At 36.5% G+C, this 22,864-nt stretch overlaps 1 protein-coding gene across 3 annotated transcripts in view; it reads left to right on the top strand.

The window, feature by feature from the left end:
* Positions 1-22,864, top strand: part of usp6nl (USP6 N-terminal like) — an 86,237-nt gene that overhangs the window by 54,783 nt on the left and 8,590 nt on the right. For all 3 annotated transcript variants that reach the window (XM_088645315.1, XM_088645313.1, XM_088645314.1), the window contains 9 exons: positions 1,578-1,617; positions 2,695-2,775; positions 8,404-8,511; positions 9,011-9,120; positions 15,761-15,809; positions 18,325-18,445; positions 19,926-20,020; positions 21,002-21,067; positions 22,483-22,582. In XM_088645315.1, coding sequence (XP_088501441.1) covers positions 1,578-1,617; positions 2,695-2,775; positions 8,404-8,511; positions 9,011-9,120; positions 15,761-15,809; positions 18,325-18,445; positions 19,926-20,020; positions 21,002-21,067; positions 22,483-22,582 — 770 coding nt within the window. The remainder of the gene's footprint in view (positions 1-1,577; positions 1,618-2,694; positions 2,776-8,403; positions 8,512-9,010; positions 9,121-15,760; positions 15,810-18,324; positions 18,446-19,925; positions 20,021-21,001; positions 21,068-22,482; positions 22,583-22,864) is intronic.

The raw sequence follows: 22,864 nt of genomic DNA, 5'->3' as shown, positions 1-22,864 counted from the left end.
GTTTCTGTAACCTGTTTTAAAGCATGTGTCCACAAATGTTGAAAACGCAGGTTGACCATGTACATTACATTTAAGCTGCACACTGTGTAGTTGATATCTTTAGTTTGGGATTTCTGTTGATTACAGTAGGAATGCAAAGTAGGGCATTATCATATGACCTAAGGGTTCAGAAAGCAGAAAGCCAAAGACCAGATCACTTTGGCATCTAAGTCATGCTGTTGAAAGGTTTTTTTTATCTCAGCTGGTATTCCACAGGATGTTACAGATACATAATCAGATCAGGAGTAGTGTAGTCTAAAGTGCTTCCTGTGGGTGAAAGCTATGAGAGCTGACTCAGAAGCACAGTTTCCATGTCTTTCTTTCATGTCATCTTTTCTCCCCTCCCCAAGAGAAAGATTAGATAAAATATGAAAGCATTCTCCTTTTGTGCTAATTTGATCAAGCCACCCTGGACAAAAACACACTGAGCTGTGCGAGGACTGGGCTCAGGCCACAATATGCTCCATTCAGGGGCCGAAGTATCAGAAGGGCAGCAATTTAATATGCAGCAGAGACCATGAGTGTCAGTGCTCTGCATGACGGGAAGCTACAAAATGCAAAAAATGGAGTCTGGCAGATTTGCCTGGTTTGTGCTTTGATATCTCCCAATTAAGAGCTGCCAGTGGTAGGAAATCACTGCTGTGAACTTTGCTGTATGTTTTTGTGCCTTTTTTTAAAGGCTTCTTAGTTGCAGAAACAGTTTTCTGAAAGCCAGCAATCTAAATTTGATATTTCCTGTTTGTCCAGCAATTTCATGTCTTGGCTTGCTCCCAGTGTGTTACCAGGATGGTAGAGCTAGGGATTGAGAGTGATTGTGGAACTGTGTCAGTTTATCAAGGGATTCTTCAGACAGATGTAAAAAGTCATTTACCAGTATTATATAGCATGTGTATGTTTATAAATCAGACAATATGACATTTTGAAAATTGTTCTTGTATGTAATACAGTATGTGTATTACAGATACTGAAAGGATAACATATTTAAAAGCTTGCTTGAAAATACTGTTACTGTTGATTTTGTTGCTCTATGCTATTTAATTTAAATCCCAATCATTATTCATTGATTTAGAATAAGTTAACATTTTCTACATTCTACATGCTTACTAATAAGTTTGCTCAATAAAAATACACCTTGTATAGTTAAAGTATAAAACTTAAAAAAATAGACCTACTTCATATGTTTATTCCATCACTGTACAGAGGGATCAAGGGTAGTGCGGGATCTTAATTTGTATTTCATCCATTAGGATTATTATAAAGACTTTGAAAATCTTTGGGGGAAAAAAATGCAGAACGGATTTATTTTATTTTCATTTGGATAGCAAGATTGTTTGAAGGCTAACAGCCTCAAAGTTATTTTTGTTTAGCTAAAAAATCCGGATAAGTGACTAGTGTAAGTCTCAAAGTATAAAAACTAAAGAATTATAGCTCCTTGAAGGACAAACAAACTGTGAATAAAATATGAATAAGATAATAAATGAATTAAATGATTTTTGTCTTAAGTGAAATGTAATTTTGAATTGTTTTTTCTCTAACAGTGAGAATGAGCTTCCTTCGTATGATTCAGTTGAAGAAAAGGTAAACACCTACACTTTTGGGACCATTGGTTCGGTTATGGGGTGCTATCCGCATGGAGTTTGTGTGTTCTCCCCGCGTTTGCGTGGGTGTTTTCCGGGTGCTCCAGTTTTCACCCACAGTCCAAAGACATTCCGGAAGGTGAATTGGCCTGTGGGAAAAGCGGCCCTCCTGTGAGTGTGTGCGAGTTGGTTTCTGCGTTTCTCCAGAAACCAGCTCCTGCAAGCTTACTGACTTCCACCCTCTCCCCGGCTACACTCTTCTAGCCTTGTGTCGCTGTTTGTAGACCCTGTTCACAGCTGGTGACAAGACCCAAGCTCCTCCCGTTGGCGTTTGCTGCTATAGAATTCAACTTGCTCTTAGAGCTAGTGCCTTCACTGGTTGAGCCACCCAGGAACCCCAGATGATCCCTTTTTAACCACCCAGAAATAATCAGTTGGTGTTGCTGAACCTTTACATCCCCCAAACGACTGGCCTTAGAACTGGCCTTCCGCTGCTTTGTCCTGGTCCTGCAGGAGCGCTGTACCCATGGACACACTGTATACTGAAGATTTTGGACAAGAGCCGAAGGTTTTCAGTGGGATCCAATCCAGAGCAACCTTCTCTCATGTTAAATGCAAGTCAGGGATGGTCTCCTCTTCCCTCACAACCCCTGTTTAGTTTTCCTCACCCACAACATAGCTTTACAACTCAAATGCAAAGGTTTGTAAGCATCTCTACCTCTGGACCTGTAGAGGTGAGAAGCAACAACAGCACTCCTACATGCGTTCCATAAGTTAATGCTCTAGGGAGAAGCTGCCTGATCCATATTTAGTGAAGTGAGTAGTGTTTCACTGTCAAGAGGAGATAACGTCTGCAGGCTGGACTCAGCAGGCAGTGATCTGCTGGTCCCATGACCCAACTTGTGTTCCTTGGAAGGCGTCGACATAGACATCTTTGTCTAAGAATCCACTGCATCCCATCTCTTGTTTCAGAAAGAACAGTGTTTGAAGACAATGTGACTGCAATCTCTGTCACATAGAGTGGAATCTTTCTGGTACAACTCGCATGATAATGAGCTCTTGTTGTGGTTCTTTGCAGCAAAAGCATCAAGAAGTTGAAAGAACTGCAAAATGGCTGAAAATGCTGAAGAGCTGGGATAAATATAAGAACAGTGAAAAGGTAAGCCGAGACCATTAAGCTGCTCTTCTGTGGTGTTTGTCTGCAATACATTGACGGTTTTTAATAATTAAAAAAGTGGTATTGCAAGGAGTAGAAATATGGACATTATAATATGCACACCGGTCACACAGGTGTGAAAGGGCTTTGCTAGCTGTAAAGAGCACGTGACTTCTATTAATAGAAATACTTTCTATTAGCACTAGACTAGAGGATCATCTATATGGAAATAACATCCTAGGAAACGGTCAACGTGGATTTAGAAAAGTAAGGTCTTCTTTCACCAATGTGTTAGAGTTCTTTCAACAAGTGACGAAAATAATGGACACATACTGTATGATGTGTTATGGACATACGTGATATGGTGTATTTAGATTTTCAGAAGACAATTGATAAAATTCCCAGTCAGAGATTAATTCCCATATTGCAGGTAGTTGGCATTCATGGAAATGTGTGCATTTGGATGGAGAATTGTTTAATGAATAGAAAAAAGAGCACATATAAAGTGTTAATGTTCAGAATTTAGTGATGCAATTAGTGGAGTACAACAAGGATCTGTTCTAGGACTGCTGTTGTTCTGAATTTATATCAGTAAATCTAGGTTCTGGTATACAGTTAGTAAACTTCTCAAGTTTGCAGATTATACCAAATTAGCAGAATTGGCAAACACTGTAGAAGAATCAAATTAAATTTAATATGATTTAGTTAAAATTCAAGATTGGGCAAACACCTGGCAGATGATGTTTAATGAAGACAAGTGCACGATATTGCACACAGGTAGCAAAAACATGAACTAAAAGTACAAAAAGGAAAACAATGAGCTAGAAGAAGCTACTTATGAAAATGAGTTTGTAAATAATATATCATAATAAACATAATTCCTGGCAATGTGGAGAAGCAATAAAAAGTGCTAGACTGTATTGTCAAAGGAGTGAATTCAAAACAAGGGATGTTAATTTTAAATTAGAAAATGCACTCATTTGGAATATTGTGTACAAATTGAGTCAATTTTAGTAGGTAATTGAGGTTGTTGATAGTGAAACCCCAAAAGGCGTTTTTAAATGTTATTTCAGGTTTCATTTGAAATATATTTTTTTATTTTCTGTATTGTATGTACTGAAAATATTCTGTGAATACCCATCTTTTTAAAATGCTAACAAAAGAGATATAAGAAATAAGTTTCTAAATTAGAAATCTTTTGCTGTAAATATTCCAACAATATCATCTGTCTGCTCAGATAGCAGCTTAATGCTTGTGAATTCTCAAAGAGTTACTACGCAGGGAGGTATCATAACACTTCTACGGTCTTAATACCATATACTGCTGTCCACAGAATGTTTGATTTTAAAAAATCAAATTAAAAATAAAAACTGAGATTGAGAGAAGATTAGTATTTTTATATCAGATGCAGTGCAGATATTCTTTAATGAATCTGTCTACTGTTTCAGGATTTCTTGTCTATATTGGAGTCTGAGGAATTTGTTAATTTAGGAAACATATAATGATTTGCCTAAAATGCAGTCAATATGCAGTACTGTGCTAAGTGTTTTATACCTACAGTGAATGGAGTCTGTGGGAATGCTTAGTGGTTGTAATGTAAATTGATTGCTACAGCTGCATACCCATCTGTTCAACATGGTTTCAGCCTTGGTGGATCTTTAACATCAACAATTAAATTAAATCGTTTATCTTCTCTAGCAAGTTTATTTTAATAGCATAATAAAGAAAAGTCATTACCGTGATAGCTGTGTCTGCACTATTTCTGCAACTCTTTATTATCTTTGTCGTTTCCATCACAGGATAAAAGGATTACCAGTCTCTGGAATTAGCCGAATGGCATCATTTTTTTTTCCTTCCAGAAACATTTTTCTTCTTTTCCATTTTCAAAGTACTTATTTAAAGTGCATTTCAGGGTTCATTTTTAAGTAACGGAAGACTCGGAGCCGTGCTCAGTGATAATTCCTTCTGAACCCATCAATGCAAATAGCATTTTAAGTTTGACATTTTTTTGTCTTCATTAATGGGTTATCATAGGTGAACGATTTCAGCTATGAAATACAGAACACGGTCTCCGATTCCCAGTAAATTCCAAATTAAAATGTCAAATCCAAAGCAGCAATAGACTGCTAGACAGTATGATTATTCAGCAGTAGACTGCAAGACTGTATGATTATTGATGAAAATTTAAAGTGAGTTAAATAACTGTGATGGATGGCACAGTTTCTTTGTCTTCTTTAAATCTCCTCTCTCCATTATCTTTCATTAATGTTCAAGATTGATTTTTGTTCTATCAAAATGGAATGTGTGGCCATTACAGGTTGAGAAAATTATACCTTTCACATGATGTCGGTATATTTATTCAGATGGACTTTATTTTATTTCGAATGGCCCATTATTTTCTTTTTTATACACCCAGCTGCAGGGCTGTTATTTGTTAATAATTTAAAATCACCTTGACAAACATCAGACCAGCTCAGGAAAAATGAAAATGGGGTATAGGGGGTAATAAATGAGGGGGCTTTGTTTGAAAACCACCTACAGTATTTGAATGGAAGTGAGATGGCTCAATTAGATATTAGCCTCCAGTGGGAGTGGGCTTCAACATTAAGAAAAGAGCAATTAGGCTCTGTGTATAACTGGCCACTCCCCTGGATTAGTGAGCTGGTGTATATCAGCAGCCCAGAGGAAAAGGATAACTAGTCTCCTAGGCTCCTGCAGAAAAGGATTGTATGGAGTCTGATAGATGGACGTAGAGTCTAGAGAGCACAGCTGAAGTCCTAGGGGTTCCTGTGCTTTAATATCAGCGGACAGGTGGACTCACTCTGTGGCAAAAGGATGATGATTGGGAAAAGATGATTAGTGTAGAAAAGATACAGGGTGGTTTGCAGCTCGGAGTCATGCTGTCACTTCACATTTCTCTCAACCCCACCAGCAATCATTGTGTTGCTGGTCGTAAAAACAGGCTTTTACTGCCTTTTTTATATGTTTCTCTTCACTGTTTTTTAATTTATAGCATCAAATGTCCTTTCTGTCCTGCCTGTATTTGCACCGTGGACGAGGAGGAACAATATTTCAAAATAGGAAGTTATGTTGCTTCCTGTAGCACAAGACAATTTATTTTCCCAATGACGCTGGTTATGAGAAAACAGTTGTGAGCTGTATGTAGTTTAAGAAAGCTTGTGCTTTCAGTGTTCAGTCCCAAAAAACACGTGTGATTGACTTTATCTAGTGCTTGTTCTTTCACTAGGTTAATGGTGAGGACCTGGTTTTCACAACTCACAACATTCTATGGCGTCATGTTACTTGGCTACAAGTAATAACACTGTCTTCCAAGGACCATACCTTGCTAAAAGCTTCATATATTGTATCTAATATAATGTCATGTCTTTTTTAGAGGGCTCTGATTCTAACTAGATTATCAGCATTGACATCTTAATATTGCCATTTGTTACACAGGTAATCATTCTTAAAATATAAAAATAAGAGCAAAAAAATTCTGTATTGTAATGTTTCCTCTTATTTCATAGTATGTCTGCAATCGTTAATAAAGAAGTCTCTTCTCATTCCTGGCACAATAGTACGTAGTATCTAGGAGTTATTGTTGACCTTAAAAATTGAGTGCATAGGAAAATTTACAGTTCATGACAAGTCCTCTCTGTGGCTTAACTGCATAATTTACAAAACAATATCAAAACAAGTTTTTATTACTATTTTTTTATGTTTTTATATACCTTTTCTAATTTAAAGCAGTAATTCAGCCATTTTTTCATTTCATTTTATAAACCTTATCACCACCAGTGTCAAGTATCTTAATAAATCTGAACTTTTGTGTTAACAGGAGAGAGCAATTTCATATTACTCTAACAGCAAGAAGCATAACTAACTCTTGATATAGCTATTTGATAGAATGTAAATGAGGCATTTAGTAGTTAGGTTTTGTAGTCCTTCTCAGTATTGTTGCTCAGGTTATTGAATGAAAACAGTGACTGCTGTTACCGTATCTCTTTGTACAGATGTTAAATTAATTTTAGATAGTAATTGAAGTGTGTTGGTAAGTTTTCTCTTAATGTCCAGAAATGGTAATCTTTTAATAGTTTCTGCACAGCCTCTAATATGTTTTGCATGTTCTGTTTTAATTATCCAAAAGGATGCAATTCAAGAAATAATTCAGCATTTGGTATACATTATAAGTCCAAAATATATATTGCTATTGTTTGCCTTATAGTATTTGTATTAGAAATACAACAGTAGCAGTTCTTAATTCTCAGCAGATTTAAATATTCTAAGTTGAAAGACCTCTTACTAGGTTCAGTGTATTATAAAAAAATCAGATATAATTGGGATTACTTCTGAACTTGTGATGTGCCGTAGTAATGCACATTACCTCATCCATTTGTGAATGCTTTTTAAACATATTATGACTTGCAATATCTTGTAATTATGTAAAGTGAAGAACTGTACTAATCCTTCATAAATGATTTGATGTATATGTTACAAATTGACATTTTGATTACAGAGCACGCAATCAGCATTCAAGATAAAGCCTTTAGGGATAAAAAAGAATATTCCAGGCCTTCATGTTCCTATTGTACATAAACCGTGTTTTACCAAATTGTTTATTTGTGACCGTTGTTTAAACAGTTGGATGGTGTTTGCACTATGCTATTGCTAAGGGGAATAATAGGTACCATTTTATATTTTATTTATTTTGCCTTTTATTAAGTTGTGAGCTCTGCCTCTGTGCATCTTTATTGAAAATTAACTTGCAAAATAGTGCTGAGTTAGTAAGAGACATTGAAATTAAATTGTGACGCAGAGTCATATCTGTATTTTATAAAATCCCTCATTTTCATTGTTTTAATTTACTGTACTACTGCTGCAAAACATTTTAAAGCAAATAAAATCCTGTTTTTCACTTCTTAAAAACATCAATATCATTTTTATGCAATGCTTAGCATTTACCACTTGTGCTCTAGTTTCCTTCTGCAGTCCAAGGACATACTGGCAGGTCAGTTGTCCTCTTGGAAATTGGTCCCGGTGTGAATATGTGTGCTTATGTCTGTGTGTGCCCGTGTCTGGTGTCTGGCCCAGGGTATTTCCTGCCTCTCACCCCTACTCTGCCTCCCTTGCAACCTTCTATTAGATAAAGTGGTTAGGAGATGGATGGATGCTCTGCTGTTTTATTTCTGTTTCAAAGCTAAGTGGAAGTATTATTGCAAGTGAATAATGTGATAATGCTTTGAGAATGACAAAAGGACATAATATTTACAGAACAAGTAATAGGTTTATTCCATGCTGAAAAGAGAAGACAGAAAACTACGTTTCGGCAGTGGAGCCTTCCATGGCCGAAACGTTGTGTTTTCTTTCTTCTCTTTTCAGCATGGAATAAACCTATTACCTGTTCCATTGCAGCCTACGTATGCTGACACAGCTACCCACCTAATATTTATGGAGAACATTTTTTGAATGATTCTTCCTTGAGCTCAGACTTTCTCTACAGATATGTTTTGAAATAGAGTTTTACACAATGTAATCAAGGTCAAAAGGAATATGTTATATATGGGAATTCCTGGTTAGTTTCATATCGATGTGATGTATTCTGAAAACATATTTCAATATGCTTCTTTGCAGCTTATGAGAAGAATTTATAAGGGGATCCCACTTCAGCTTCGAGGGGAAGTCTGGTGCTTGCTTCTTGATATTCCAAAAATAAAAGCTGAGAAGAAGGATTTTTATGAGGTAAAACGACAGCTGGAGATATCCTTATGTTTTTTATATGTTACTGTTAAAACATCCTGTAAAATTATTATTTATTAAGTGATTTGGCTGATAGTTTGACCCAAAGCATTGTACATTTTACCAATTTTAAAATACTGACCATTTTACTAAAGCTGAGTGAAGTTACCTGGCTTAGAGTTGCAACAGCAGTGTCAGCCTGGAGATTGAACAGGCAAGTCAGGAGTCACAACCACAATATCAATCCATTTTTTTTCATTTTAATGTTTCATTCAGTGAAATTTTGTTAAAAAACTTCTGCGGTGACCCTGGCCTCCAGTAGTTAATTTCTTCTTAGTGACAAAGTTTAGTCTGATTGAAAGGAGCGGCCTATAGTTAAATGCTCTCAGTGTAATGGGTTCTTCAATGAAGATAAATTCTGTGTTATTAAATGCCATGAACACTGCAGTCATGTAGCCAGTCTAATTTTATCGAACTGTCTTCTTTCCCCTTGTTATTGAAGAAACTAAAGCAGAGAGCGAAAGATGTTTCTCCCGATATCAGGCAGATTGATCTTGACGTGAACCGCACTTACAGAGACCACATCATGTTCAGGGATAGATACGATGTGAAGTAAGTACAGATCTTAAGCTGTGCAAAGTGAACTGCTATAGAGTATATGGGTATCTTTGAAAGTATTACAGCCACAGATTGACTTCATGATCTTTCTGAAATATGTCTGTCTTTTTCTGAACTGACTGAAGTAATCTAATCCATATGTGATTAGATTGTCACTTTATAAACATATATATTTTAGGTCAGCAGAAAAAGCTGAAGTTTTTAGTCAATTTTGGCAACTGAAAGCATTCAGGAACATAGCATTCTACTTGAAGCACAGGTGGGACACTATAGTGTAGATATTAATTGAATATGAACTAGGTAATTATCTGACTGTGGTAGGAATGTCCAGATGAATAATTGGCTATTCCTGTACAGTATATGAAAAATGAAAACAATTCAGCACTATGCTTTTAAGTACAGTTGTCATGCCAACAGTCCTGTGCATGCTGTTGTAATTCAGTCAGAATTGACAGGAATGATGAGGATAAGTTTAAAGTAATGTCTTCACATGCACTTCTTAACTTGCAGAATAAAACATGGAGTGAACTTTAAGGAAAAATGTAATTACTATTGGAAAAAAACATACCCGTGTCTGCAAATGCTTATCAATCCCTAAATGAAGAGCAATGGAAATGCATATTTTGTATCACACTGTATTGATATTCTGAAGGGAATAATAAAGTTCTCTTCCAGAGACTCCAGTGCATATAAATGGAAGTACTGGATTAGCACTTGCTGTTTAAGTCACCAGAAGATAGAAGACCATGACAAAATGTGTGAATGCATTGCCATAAATTTCTGTGGCTTCATACAGACGTTTGGTGAATGCCGCTGGGTGATGGAGTGCTCCATTATTTCTGTGTTAAAGCAAAGACAAACTTCCCTTTACCTCAGTGAAGCAATTTAGTACATGTTGCTGCTTAAGGGAGTTGACCTTTCAATACTGCAGTGAACTGTGTAGAAATATATACTTCTTTCATTTTACCCTCTGAGGGCCCAGTGTCTTTAAAGCCCATAGGGAGTAGAGGATGAAAATTACTTCAATATAACAAATTCTTCCCTAATTTAGCTCCGTGCAGTATTTACTGAATGACCTTGAAATTCTTTAGCTATACACTGTTAACTAAGTAAATAGACAGCAGAGTTCATTCCTACCTGTTTCCATGGAGATAGGATACTAAAGGAACCATGCATGACAAGCCGTGTGTTTTGCTGCGATTATGTCATGTCTGGTGTGGTGGGGCAGGAGCCAGCAAGCCTTGAACGTTCACCTGTCCAGAAGTGACATTATCCCAGCACAGCACACACCCAGCAGTGCATTGTTTCTATTGCACAATGACTTGTATGTAGTTGTATGTATGTGAGTTTTTTGTCAGGTTAAATAATTACAAAATATTCTTTCACCACATTGGGTAGTTCTTGTTGTGCATGCCAAGGTGATGCGTGGTTCCTTCACCTAGGTGGCATGATGGCACAGTGGTTAGCATTGTTTCCTTACAGTATGGGGGCTCTGGGTTCAATTCCAGACCTGGGGTGCTATCTGTGTGAAGTTTGCATGTTCTCCCCATGTTTGCACCAGTTTTCACCGGGTTCCTCCCACAATCCAAAATAAATTCTGGCAGTTCAATTGGCTTTTGGGATAATTGGCTCTGAAGTGAGTGTGTACCTTGCACCCATTGCTTGCTGGGATAGGCTCCGGCTCCCCCATGACTCCGTATTGGATAAAGCAGTTAGAAAATGGCTGGATCGGCTCTTTACACTGGCTGGAAATTCATGTGTGATGTTAGTCTGAAACTGACCAATTAAAACCCAGCATTCTCTTGCAATTGTACATTTAATTTTCCGTTAACTTTCATACTAAGAAAATAGATATTTGAAAGTAATTTCAAATAATATTTGGACGTTTTCTTCATGTTAACAATAAAAGGAAATAAACCTTGTTCTAAATTATCTTGACATCCTTCATGTCAAGTTACAGTTTTACACTTTTCTGAGATGTGAGATGCGTCTTCTCTTGGATTCTGAAATTCAGATTATTTCTTCAGGGAGTTCTGCTTTTGTGCTCTTACTCAATGATAGAGATTGAATGAAAGAGGTGCAGTATTTTTTAGTATTGTTCACAGCATAGGACATAACTATTTGTTTTAATTAATGGCACTCTGTGTCTCCATCTGTTTTATTCAGGTTTTTCTTGAAAAAGCCTATGATAAATAGGTTAATATTATCTGAGATCAAAAACACAGTATGTTGATCTCTGCAAGATGCTGAAAATGTTCACTACAGGGAATAATGTGACATTAGATCTACAGTGATTTAGTTAGAAAAGCTGATTAAAAAAAGGCAAAATAAAGCCAAACAAAGACCAAAATCAGTAACTTGGGAACTAATTATCAGGAGACCATAAGAACTTCCTGATTAAATCTTAGTCATAGCTCTGTTAGGACAACATCCACAATACCAACAAGATCAAAAAAGAGATTCAGCTCCAGTCACTGCATGATGACATGCTGGAGGTCAAACATGCAGTGAAACTCTTCAGAAATTAGATGACAACAGACAAATGTCACACTCACTCAACAGTGCTATGGTAGTACTTTATTTCTTTTAGAAAAGGGAGACAATTACTTTTACTTTTACTGAAATAAAAGCAGCAAAGCGGTCACTGAAAACCTCACAACAGACTGCAGAGGATGCTGGATTTCTCTCGGCTAAAAGAACAAACAGGATTTTGAGATGGATCCAGCACCATTGATGACTAACAAGGTGTCAGGGAGGTAGTATTTCCCCCAAGCTGTTTACAGAAGCTTTGGAAGAAGTCTTCAAGACTCTTGAGTGGGAAATCAAGGCTAAAGAGTAACTGATGGCAAAGAAATATCTTCCCAGGATTCCAGGAGAAAAGGTGATAACCAACTGGGAGGCCTTGTGAAAGATGGAATGGAATTTTATATTAAGTTTGTAATGGAAGTTTGAGAGAGCACCCTAGATTTGACAAACTGAAGATGGGGGGGTCTGTGAAATAAATTGAAAAGGGATAATGATGATTAGATGGATCAATGTGTTCATTCCTTATCCAACATAAGAGTCATTATAGTTATCGGACAGTGTGGTATACCCATAACTAGTAAATAGTAAAACTAGATCAAGCCTGTCTTTCTACTGTATGTATTTGTTGTATAATGTATTATAGGGCACTCCTGGTAATGAACAGCCATGTTCTAACAGGTCTTTCATCAATATGCAAAGACCTGGAACATGTTAGTTTTGATCAATTTAGTAAATTAATTCAGTTAAGTCGAGAATAGTCAACAGTGGCCCTTGAGGGCTACAGGGTGTCGGGATTTTCTTTACCGATGGGTTCCAAACCACCTAATTGAACAAATCATCAATACTTGGTCAAAAACCAACTGGCCAGGTGCCCAGGATTCACCACCCCTCATACACAATCTGATTCCTTGTATATAAATAAAATCACTGAGTGCTCACAGTGCTCATTAAATCTCCCATCTTATAAAATAAGACTGGTTTATACACTTCTAAGAGCTATACTGTGTGTTACTCATTGTGAGACATATCATGCTTCAGTTATGTCTAGGTGTAGTTTGTGTTTAAATGAGTAGTCTTGTGTGACACCTGAGATTGAAAAACCTATAGAAATATGACCAGCTTACAGCACTGCAGTTTCACACAAAACAATTCCACCAGGATTTCATCTCATTTTAAGAATATAAATAAGAGACCTCAGTGAGAATTAAATTGTATTTTCTGTGAGATTAGACAGGTGTTCCCTTGGGTCTTTTCTTAGGCCTGAATGCAATTCATGAAGGTTAGTGCTGAGCCTTCATTGTAAGAAGTTACGGTATACCGGTCAGGTAATATTGTTTTTCTCTTCAACTTGAGTGGATAACAACCCACTAAGATTCATCTGGTCTTGCTCTGTATGAACTTCATGGTCTATTTGTACCAATTGGAGAAATCAAATACTTTGAATACTCATTGATGAGCCAAACACAATCCAGTATTGAAATGAGTTTGATGCATCTTCTTTTTGTGCAGGACTTGACATCTTTGATCCTTGAACAATTCTCTGCTCAGCTGGGTAAATGCCTTCGGGCCACTGAGTGATTCTATCACCGTTGCAAAGCGAATTGCAAGTTATTAAATTGGACCCATTAAGCCAATGATGGGCTGTTTCAGGTCATTATGATCCTAGTTAGAATGAAAACCTGCAGACAAACAGGTACTCCAGTACCAGGACTGCCCAACCATGGGCTGATATTCTCACTGTTCTACTGATATCTTCTCCCACCTCAAGGCGCCACTGAGTTGTACAAACAGCAATTAAAAAGCCTAGTCAATTCCTACGGTGATAATAATTATACAGTATGTGTAGCCCCTACACTGTGCATGTTGCATGAAGATAATGGGGAGCTGTGAAAAATATTTGCTTCACCACAGGGTAATTGTGATGTTCCTGTCGCATGTCTTCTCACTGTGCCTGTCCTGGTGTTTCCTCTCTGTGATTTCCTTCTTATTCATCCTGGAAGTAAACAAAAAAAAAATCAATTCAGTTGTTCTTATGAGAACATGTAACCATGTGAAGTAAAACCCTCTAGTTCAGATATGTTCTTTACGATCAAGATGTTTCACGTTTCCTTTTCTTGATCAAGAATCTCAATGTTTTACATTTATTCACAAAAAGCTTTAGCCATAAATATTCATTTAAACAATTTTCACTTGACAATAAATTTGTAGTTCTGGCATATTATCAAGAAACATCATTATAAAAGGGTTATTGTTAAAGGAGAATTTGTGTGATGTATATTTGTCAAAAGGGACTTTTTTATTGCTATCCATTGTACCATGAAATAGCATTTTGTGCCTCAATTAAGGAGTCATTTCTAAATACGATTGCTTGGTTTACCGAAGAAGTTCTGACTCATAAAAATTGTTTTTTTTATAATTCCATAAACAGAGCATTATAGTGAAAGAATAAGAGTGCATCAAGTTTTCTCTTTCAATTTTCTTGACATCTCTCAACACAGAAGAAAAACAATAGATGTTGCCTTTTATAATATAATACAAATAATCACAAGGAGGGAAGGGTCACATAAGAGTCTTGCTTTGCTGAGCTCAATAATATGTAAAGGCAAGGCATGCCATACATTTCTAAGAACTAGTTCTACTGATTGTGCACCATCTCAAGGAAGAATATTGTGCAGATTGAGAAGAACAAGGAAGACCAGTCAAGCATTAAAATGCAAAAGAGGAGTCAAAGTTTGCAGGCAGGTTTGAGTAGAGTTCTTGTGGCACAGGGCAGATTGGCAGAATATTTCTATACCTTTTCTGTAATTATGGTTGGTGGACACAGCTGTCCACAATTTATCAAAAAAAATGCTACATTGGCCATACAGTTTCTGGATGAAAACTGAAATCGTGCCTTGTTGTATTAATGTAGTCATTTGAAAATACCATCTGATTCTACCTGTTTATAGCAGTAATTGTTCTGTTTAAATACCCCAGCAACCTTGGTTACTTTGGACGTGTAAATGACACAATAGTAGTATTTGGTTAAGGTTGTTGATACCCGTCTGGTTTCATTAAAACCATTTTAATTTTATGGTAATCTAGATGAGAATTAATCTCTAAGAAGCTGAGCTTTCTCTGACATTGAACCACTCTAACGAAACCTTAAGCAGCACTGGGTGAAACATGAAGTTGAGCAGAAAGCAGCCTATAAGACCAGCCTCCATTAACTAAAAATTTCATTTCTGTTTTTCTGTCATGTAAACATTTTGTCTCTTGGAAAGGAAATTTCACATTGCATTGTTTCCCACAAAGAGTGGGAGCATGGAACAAGCTACTCAGCCACGTTGTTGAAGCCAGTACCTTTGCTTCTTTCAAGAAACAGCTAGATTAGACCCTTGGGTCATTTAGCTATTATAAGACAAGCAGGCTACATACTGTAGACCAAGTGGTCTCCAGTTCTCGTTTGCAATCTTTGTTAACATATTTACAATTCCACAGTGTTATCAAGGCATATCTCTCTAGGCTTAAAGCTTTGTGGCATTTTATGAGGGGTTGTTTGACAAATGATGGCTTTAATAACATGGACGTGTATAATACTTTACTAGGACACATCATCTATATACAAGAATTATTCATCCGTAGTGTGTAATATGTCCTTAATTTCTGTAAATCTTACCAGTACTCTATATACCATAGCTATATGTATAGTTTTGGCAAATGCTTCTTAAAATTACTGAACTTAATGGAAACATAATCAAGAGAAAACAGTAGTAGGACAGATGTCTCTTTAAATGAGGTTATATGCAGTTATAACTGCTTTAAGGTTAAAAATGTGCTGCATACTGTAAAAATGAGGATCTTTTTTCCTTGTTATAGTGACACGCAGATGGCTTCCTTCATTTGTTTTTTTGGCCTGTAAAATTCTAGTTAATGCAGCTCTCAAATTTCTGGCTATACTGTATGTCCATCCTGTTCCAGTTTCTGTAAAACAGCTTCCCTGAAATAAGGTGTTTAGTTTCTTGTTAGTATTAGTGGAGGAATTCAGGAATTTTAACTTAATTGGTCTAGTTTATTACACTTGTATTTTAAAAAATAACTTTTTTTTTCCATTTTTTTTAATTCACAGGCAACAAGCCTTATTTCATGTCCTAACGGCTTATTCCATGTATAACACAGTAAGTGATGTTTACACTGCTGGTCTGAATATTTCATAATCTTATTTATTATTTATTGAGCACTTAAGAGTTTGAACTGTTCTTCATGGAGAGAACATTAATTGAAAACTAATGTGTGGTCTTCAAATGAAAAGTGCCTTTGTAACACAGAAATTGATCGCTGTCAGCTGTTAGCTTCATGCCCATCCTACCACATGGAGAGCATTATTCTGGTATTAATTGTGTTTGTGTGGGTGGCGCAGTAAAGCCTTGGGCTACACATCGTAACAACAGCATTCCTGCTCAGATGAAATGGATGAAGCTGCTTTCACTGCTAAATTTCACAGCTCCGCTTATGTCATGTACTCTTCTAGTTTGCCACATCGGCAACTCTGCAAAGCTGTTTCTTTTCTACCTCTTTTGTGCTTTTTGAATCTCATGCCTGTTATGATCTAGTTTGTCTGTGCTCTTTGTTGGGTTCTGCTTTCGTCTCGTTATAGTGCTTGCACAAAAGAGCATGTCACTGAAAATCTGTTCTGAACCTATGAATTATTAAAGATCTCATCGTCAGCACCGCAGTATCAGTCCCTCTCTTGAGGGATCTCTCTGGTGATCTCCAGTCTGCTATACTGAACATTTTATAGAGCTCACTGAAATTTCTTCTTTTTAATAGGCTATGCCTACTTTAATTCTTAATGTTTAAGCTACAGTGTCCAATCTAACAGATGGTATGCTTGTATTAATAAACTAGATGAAAACTAGATTAAATAAAACTTTAGAGATAAAAGTTTGGAAGGTACAAATGATATACAGAAGTACTGGAGGTGGGAATGAATTGAACCTTATTCCTCAGGCACCCAGCTTCTAAGTTTCTTGGCAACTCTTAACAAGTAGTGGAAAAAATAGATATTGTCTTAGTACGATTGACTTCAGAGAGGGCTGCTCAAGGAAAACAAGGCACTGAATACAATGAATTAGATAGTGTTTTATTTGCTTCATTTCAACAGGGAGCCCTAATCATTTCTTGGCAACATTGAAGCGGGCAAAGACTGAGAAAGTGAATAGCTTACTTGTTTTTCAACTTAGAGAAAAAAAATTCTTTCAAAATAAAAATCTTCTTACTAAGTACTTCAGTGGTCCATTTTACATCACTTGAAATGCATTTTGCGTTTGAATATATCAAATGCCCGTCTAGTTAGCGCAAATTATTGTAACATTTCCAGAAATTGCTGGTTAGTAAGGAGGTGGTGTCTGGGTAATGTTGGATTACATGCACGAGCACATTATTTGCTACGTTAATGGAATTGTGCAAGGTACAAACTGAAGACGCATACGTCATGTTCAGTGTATGACTTCATATGCTAGAAGTCATTACTTGGGGAGGTTTTTGCACATTATATGAGAATGTCAGAATTCTGCATTTACAAGTGAGCAATGCAGCATTATGTTGACATTTTGGCTGTAAATAATACTGTAAAGAATGTGGTGCTTTAATACTGTACACGGTGTTTTGGTCACCATGCTTTAAAAAGATGCTGCTGCTCTGGAATCAAGCTGAATTAACTGAAGCATTTTAGTCTGGACGTTTTAGGAAGACTAAGAGATTACTTCACCTAACTAATCTTAGGTGATTACTTCACCTAAGTAATCTTTTTGCTCTAAGTAAGCAAAAAGCACAGACTAAATCGTGTGGACTTTTTCAGAATATATAGCAAATCACAAACCAGGGGACACAAGACAAAACTAGAAGGAAATGCATTTAAAAATGAGAACACAAGGCACTTCTTTACAGAAGGGCTTGTGCAGGTCTGAAACAAGTTACCTAGCCATGTTATTGAAGCTTTTTCTAGAAATGACTGGATGAGATCTTTGATCATTTAGTTACTAGCAACCAAAAGGTTTGGGTGGTCTGAATGGCCTCCTCTAATTAGTAACTTTTCTTGTGTTTAAAAACAAAACTCCTCAAATTCTGTGTAACATCTGTTACTTCCAAACATCTGACCTGTGCATAATGTAGTATTTTGGTAAAGTATCTAAAATATCGTTAATACCAAAAGTACTTACAGTATATTAGGTTTTAAAAAATAGTGCATATAACTATTTGTGATATTTGATAATAGTCTCTGCAGAAAACACGACATCAATAATAGGAAAGAGAAAACCCATACCCAAGTGCTGAGATGTTAAAATGTGATGACTTTGGATTTAGGGTTCAGTTACAGTTCTTCAGTTTCAGTGAAAAATCTTTGTGAAGTGAAGCATAATGGCATTTGACGATACAATTTATGGCTTCTTCTGTCACCTTTGTACCCTTACAATCTTAATCTTTCTCTCTTATCAGTGTCTGTACTGGTGAGGTCACTTTTCTGACAACTCTAATCTGTTGGCAGTGAATTCAAAGTATATATATTTTTAATGGTGTAAATCCTGGACACCCTCTGCTTCCATTTCTGGCATTTCTTTGATTTTCCATTTGTTGTGCAGGAAAACGTCTGAAGGAGAAGACGTAATTACTGTGTTGGTGTTCTCTCCACAGGAGGTTGGATACTGTCAGGGAATGAGCCAGATCACAGCTCTGCTCCTCATCTATATGAATGAAGAGGATGCCTTCTGGGCCCTGGTTAAACTTCTGTCTGGACAGAAACATGCAATGCACGGTAAAGAGCTGCTCAACCTCATTTCGTAGATCCGGAGTCATTAAAGTGAACATACCTGTGCTTTGATTTTATCAAGTTGGCTCTGGTAGCTGTAAAACTGCAGGAGGGCGGAGTCATTTTTAAATTTATAATTAAGTGACTGTTATCACGTGATATTTCTGGGTGCACATCAAAGTAAAACGTTTACTGTGGCTGACAAAGTGAATTAGAAAAATAATTGGGAATCTTGAATTTAAAAAGTGGTTTGATATTATAAGTGATATCCTGATTTTGTTATTTCAATAACAGCAAATGTTATCAAATTTAATTTGACAGTTTTATTGTAAAATGCATGGGTGCGCTGTTCCCAGCTAAACTCAGAGATCAGTTTAAAGCAGGTACCAAATATCTATTTTTTAAAAACCCAGAATATGCAATAAGATGAAATGCACGAAATTAACAGATACAATAGCCAAATACACGTCTGAAGTCTGCAGACAAATGAGATTCAAGTGAAAATATTAATGATTAACTCTTCTCAGAATTATCTCAAGATCAAAAGTAACATTCACACATTCAATTCTTCAATCAAGTTTAGATTAAATTTAGAATCAATGGGTAACATTTAAAAATCTAAATCTTGCAACTTGGTTTTGAAGTACAATAACCCACCACAAGATAGCAGCTGCGTGGGAGCTTGTGAACTATCAAGGAATGAGGCCCGATTTAGCCCAGCTTATCTTCTTCCCTTTTTCCCTAAATAAAGGGATATGCAATGGAAATACTTATCCAATCACATATTTTCTGTTTTATATTTATATGTAATTTAGGAGGATCTGTAGAATTTTGTTTTCACTTTGACAGAAGGGTTTTCTATCAATCAATATAAAAAACTCCCCATTAAATACATTACAATTCCATATTAAAACACAATAAAATGTAAAACAAAAGGGAGGGTGAATACTTTTGATGACCAACATAGACATGCTGTAAAATATGTCTGTATATATATGGTCATACACTTAATGTATGTGTATAGAGTCTATATACATTTTACAGTATTCCTTATTCTGGTAACTCTTTGAAACTGTCTGTATTTCTGGGTACTGTAGATAGATGTCTGACTGTATAGTAGATGACCATAAGATATAGATGGGTACAGATACATTTATAAACACATTTAACCTCTTCTTGATTGTGTTTGTATTTCATATCAAATAGAAGGTTCTAAGATCACAAATTGCAAAATACTAGATACTACAAGATACTAATGTTTTTAGCCTTGGGCATTCAGTAAAACATCTTTCCTTGATAGATATTCAAGAATCCTTAAACTACAATTTTCTATAGTGTTGCACATATAGTGGTGCTGCTCTCATACCATCTAATATCTCTCGATTTAATGGCAGGATGCTATGATCGAATTGAACACTAGTAACTGAAGTACCTACAAATGTTTGTTGTTTTTTTTACAAGATGTACTACTACTTCTCAATTTCAGGATTTTTTGTTCCTGGGTTTCCCAAGCTGATGAGGTTTCAAGAGCACCATGACCGCATTTTGAAAAAGATGATGCCTAAACTGAAGCAACACTTGGTAAATCAGAAAGATCAGAGTTGTAGGGCTGATGTTCAGCAGAACACTGCTGTTTGCTGATTTTTTTTCTTCTTCTCTTTTTTTTTAGTTTCTGTGTATAATGATTTACTTTTTACTTTGTATAGCCCAAATTGCTCCATTTCATCTTTGTTTTAATTTGACGACTGTATTTTTATGAAATAAAACCAAATTACTTCTACAGCAGGGCTTCCCATCCATTGCTGGTTGAGATGTCAGTGTTTGCGGACTCTTTTCAAATCAGTTCTCAGCGACTTAATAGAATCTGTGATTGATTTTCCAAATACCGTTTTTACACTTACTGATTTTACAGTCATAAATGCCAATGCTTCTGAGCATAGCCACACCTGAATTTTTTATCCCATCCTTTTAAAAAGTCAGCTGTGACAACATTAACAACATCAGTAAAAACAATACCTGTCAAGACCAAGAACATCAGAGTCAGCATTGACATTTCTCAGTATCCTCACCAGTCCATCCAGGGGCCAACACATTTGTCAGTAACTCAGTCTCTTTTATGACTGAAAACCATAAAAAGGTCAAATTAAAATGAATGAGTTCAGTTGAGTTATTGGGAGTTAGAAGTCAGCAAACACTGGTGTTACAAGGATTTGGGCTGCCCTGTGAGAAGCTGATATATAAGCATGTAACTACTTGCAAATTTTAAACAATATAATAATCACTGATTGTTACAGTTTTTGGAGAGTTCTAAGAATTTACTGATTTTGACGTTGACTCATAAGAAATGTCCTTTAAACCAGAAGGGCAAAAGGAACAGGATGATAATTAGAAGATATTTGAGCATTGGCGTGTCCTGTTACCCTCTTCTTTTTAAACTTTAAAATTTGAAAATGTTGAAAATGGAACTGCTCGATTCCATGTGAGGTCTCTGTTGTGTTTTTCTTAGCGGACAGGGTCTTCTGAAGGGACACAGTAAAGGCCTTTTGGATTTTATTTTCACAGGACTCCCAAGAAGTTTACACCAGCCTTTACACCATGAAGTGGTTCTTTCAGTGTTTCCTGGATAGAGTAGGTGCTTTATTTACCTTCCAAACCTTTATTGTCCTGAAGTATTTTTTTAAACACCCCGGAAAATGTTTTTTCTGTGGAACTACTTAATGACAAAGTAATTTAGAGTACTTTTAATTAATGAAGCATGGGTGGCTGTGGGCCTTTATAGTCTTAACACTCATCATTTCATTTAAAATCATAATAAGAATGATTTTATATATGTGTGTATTGTCAACATACAGTATGTCTATTTTTGTTCATATAGTATTACCAGTTAAGACCGTATGGGCTTGGTTTGGACACTACTCTTTAAAGCAGACTGAGTGTGTCCTAACTGATAATGTGTTACAATGGGGACCATGTACTGTTGAATTCTACAGTGGCTGTCTTACAGTAACTGTATACCCAAAGGGTTCAGATTTCAGACTAAGTATATACTGAACATAAAAAAAAGTTATCCCCCTTTTTGCACATGTTCTTTTAAAACATTTTTTTTTCTGAAAGATATGCATATATGCATTTGAAAATCTAGAAAATGTTTTTGGCATTGTTTTGATTAATTGATCATTCATGACTGCCCAGAATACACTCAGGTGACTTTGACCAAGTTTAGATTGGGCACAGTTGATGAGGTAACCTGTTTGATGATGAAGCTTGATGAAAATCAAGAAAGAAAAACCCAGAAAGGAAACTATATATCCCTTTTATCAAGGGAGCAATCAGTATGTCGGAGCAATGCCTCTGGTAGGCTCATCAGCAAAGACCACCCTGAGGAACACCAGTGATTGTTTTACAGAGTGATGTGATAATTGTTGTGTGCAGCAGGCCCTTTGATAGGGAAGTCCAAGTGTGGCTGCCTGGGCAGGATTGTCTAGTCACTAGAGAACTCTGCAGTCTGACTCCATGGTGATACATTGATCATGTCCTGGGTTCTCGCCTGCTCAGGTGGTCACCTCAGGATCAGCCTGGTGTGACAACATTAAAGCAGGGCAAAACACATCCTCACACATCCTTTGCAAAATGGGAATGTGACTGTCATACTACTTGAGCCCAATTGAACATCTGAGGTATGAGCCTTCGATGACATGTAACAAATAGCGCTCGTAAATCAGTGAGCATACCCGTCAAGAAACTGGACAGAATCCCTCCAGATCGTATCTGCAACCTGGGCCAGGAGCCACACAAGCCATTAGCTTGTGACTTTCACAGTAGATCATCTCAACCCTGTTGATGACAAATCATAATCAGCAGAATGAATTGACCCATTTCTCCACTGTTCTGTAATTTTGTTTTTAACAAGTTTTAGAATTTATTGCAGCCGTGACTTGTTTTTTTGATGCGCAACATAACAAAACAAAGTGGAGAAGTAGAGATTCAGATCATGAAAACTGTTTATCGTGATTGAAATGTTGTTTTCCATCTCTGTCTTGCAGACTCCTTTTACTCTGACTTTAAGGATATGGGACATTTACATCCTAGAAGGAGAAAGGGTTCTTACAGCCATGTCTTACACTATCCTTAAACTCCACAAAAGTAAGACGATACCCCCTGGATTATTCTCAAATACAACACAACCCCCCTCCCTCCTTAAAAATTTAAGATACTTTGTATGCAGCTACTTTTTATATATCAGGATTTATATGTTCAATATTTTACTTTAATTTGATGTAATACTTTAGCAGAGGTTTAGCACGCTACAACAGGTAACTTGTACATCAGACTGTAGCAGAAACTGAATTAATACAATGCTTTGGCTTCCCCAGAGCTTCGGTAACTGTCAGATTGCTTTTGTTTCAATGTATTAGTTAGATAGCA

The sequence above is a fragment of the Lepisosteus platostomus genome, chromosome 9 (assembly GCF_059453375.1).
Source record: "Lepisosteus platostomus isolate fLepPlt1 chromosome 9, fLepPlt1.hap1, whole genome shotgun sequence".
Lineage (NCBI taxonomy): Eukaryota > Metazoa > Chordata > Actinopteri > Semionotiformes > Lepisosteidae > Lepisosteus > Lepisosteus platostomus.
Note: the sequence above shows the minus strand (reverse complement) of the source record. Positions and strands in the feature narration are given on the sequence as shown.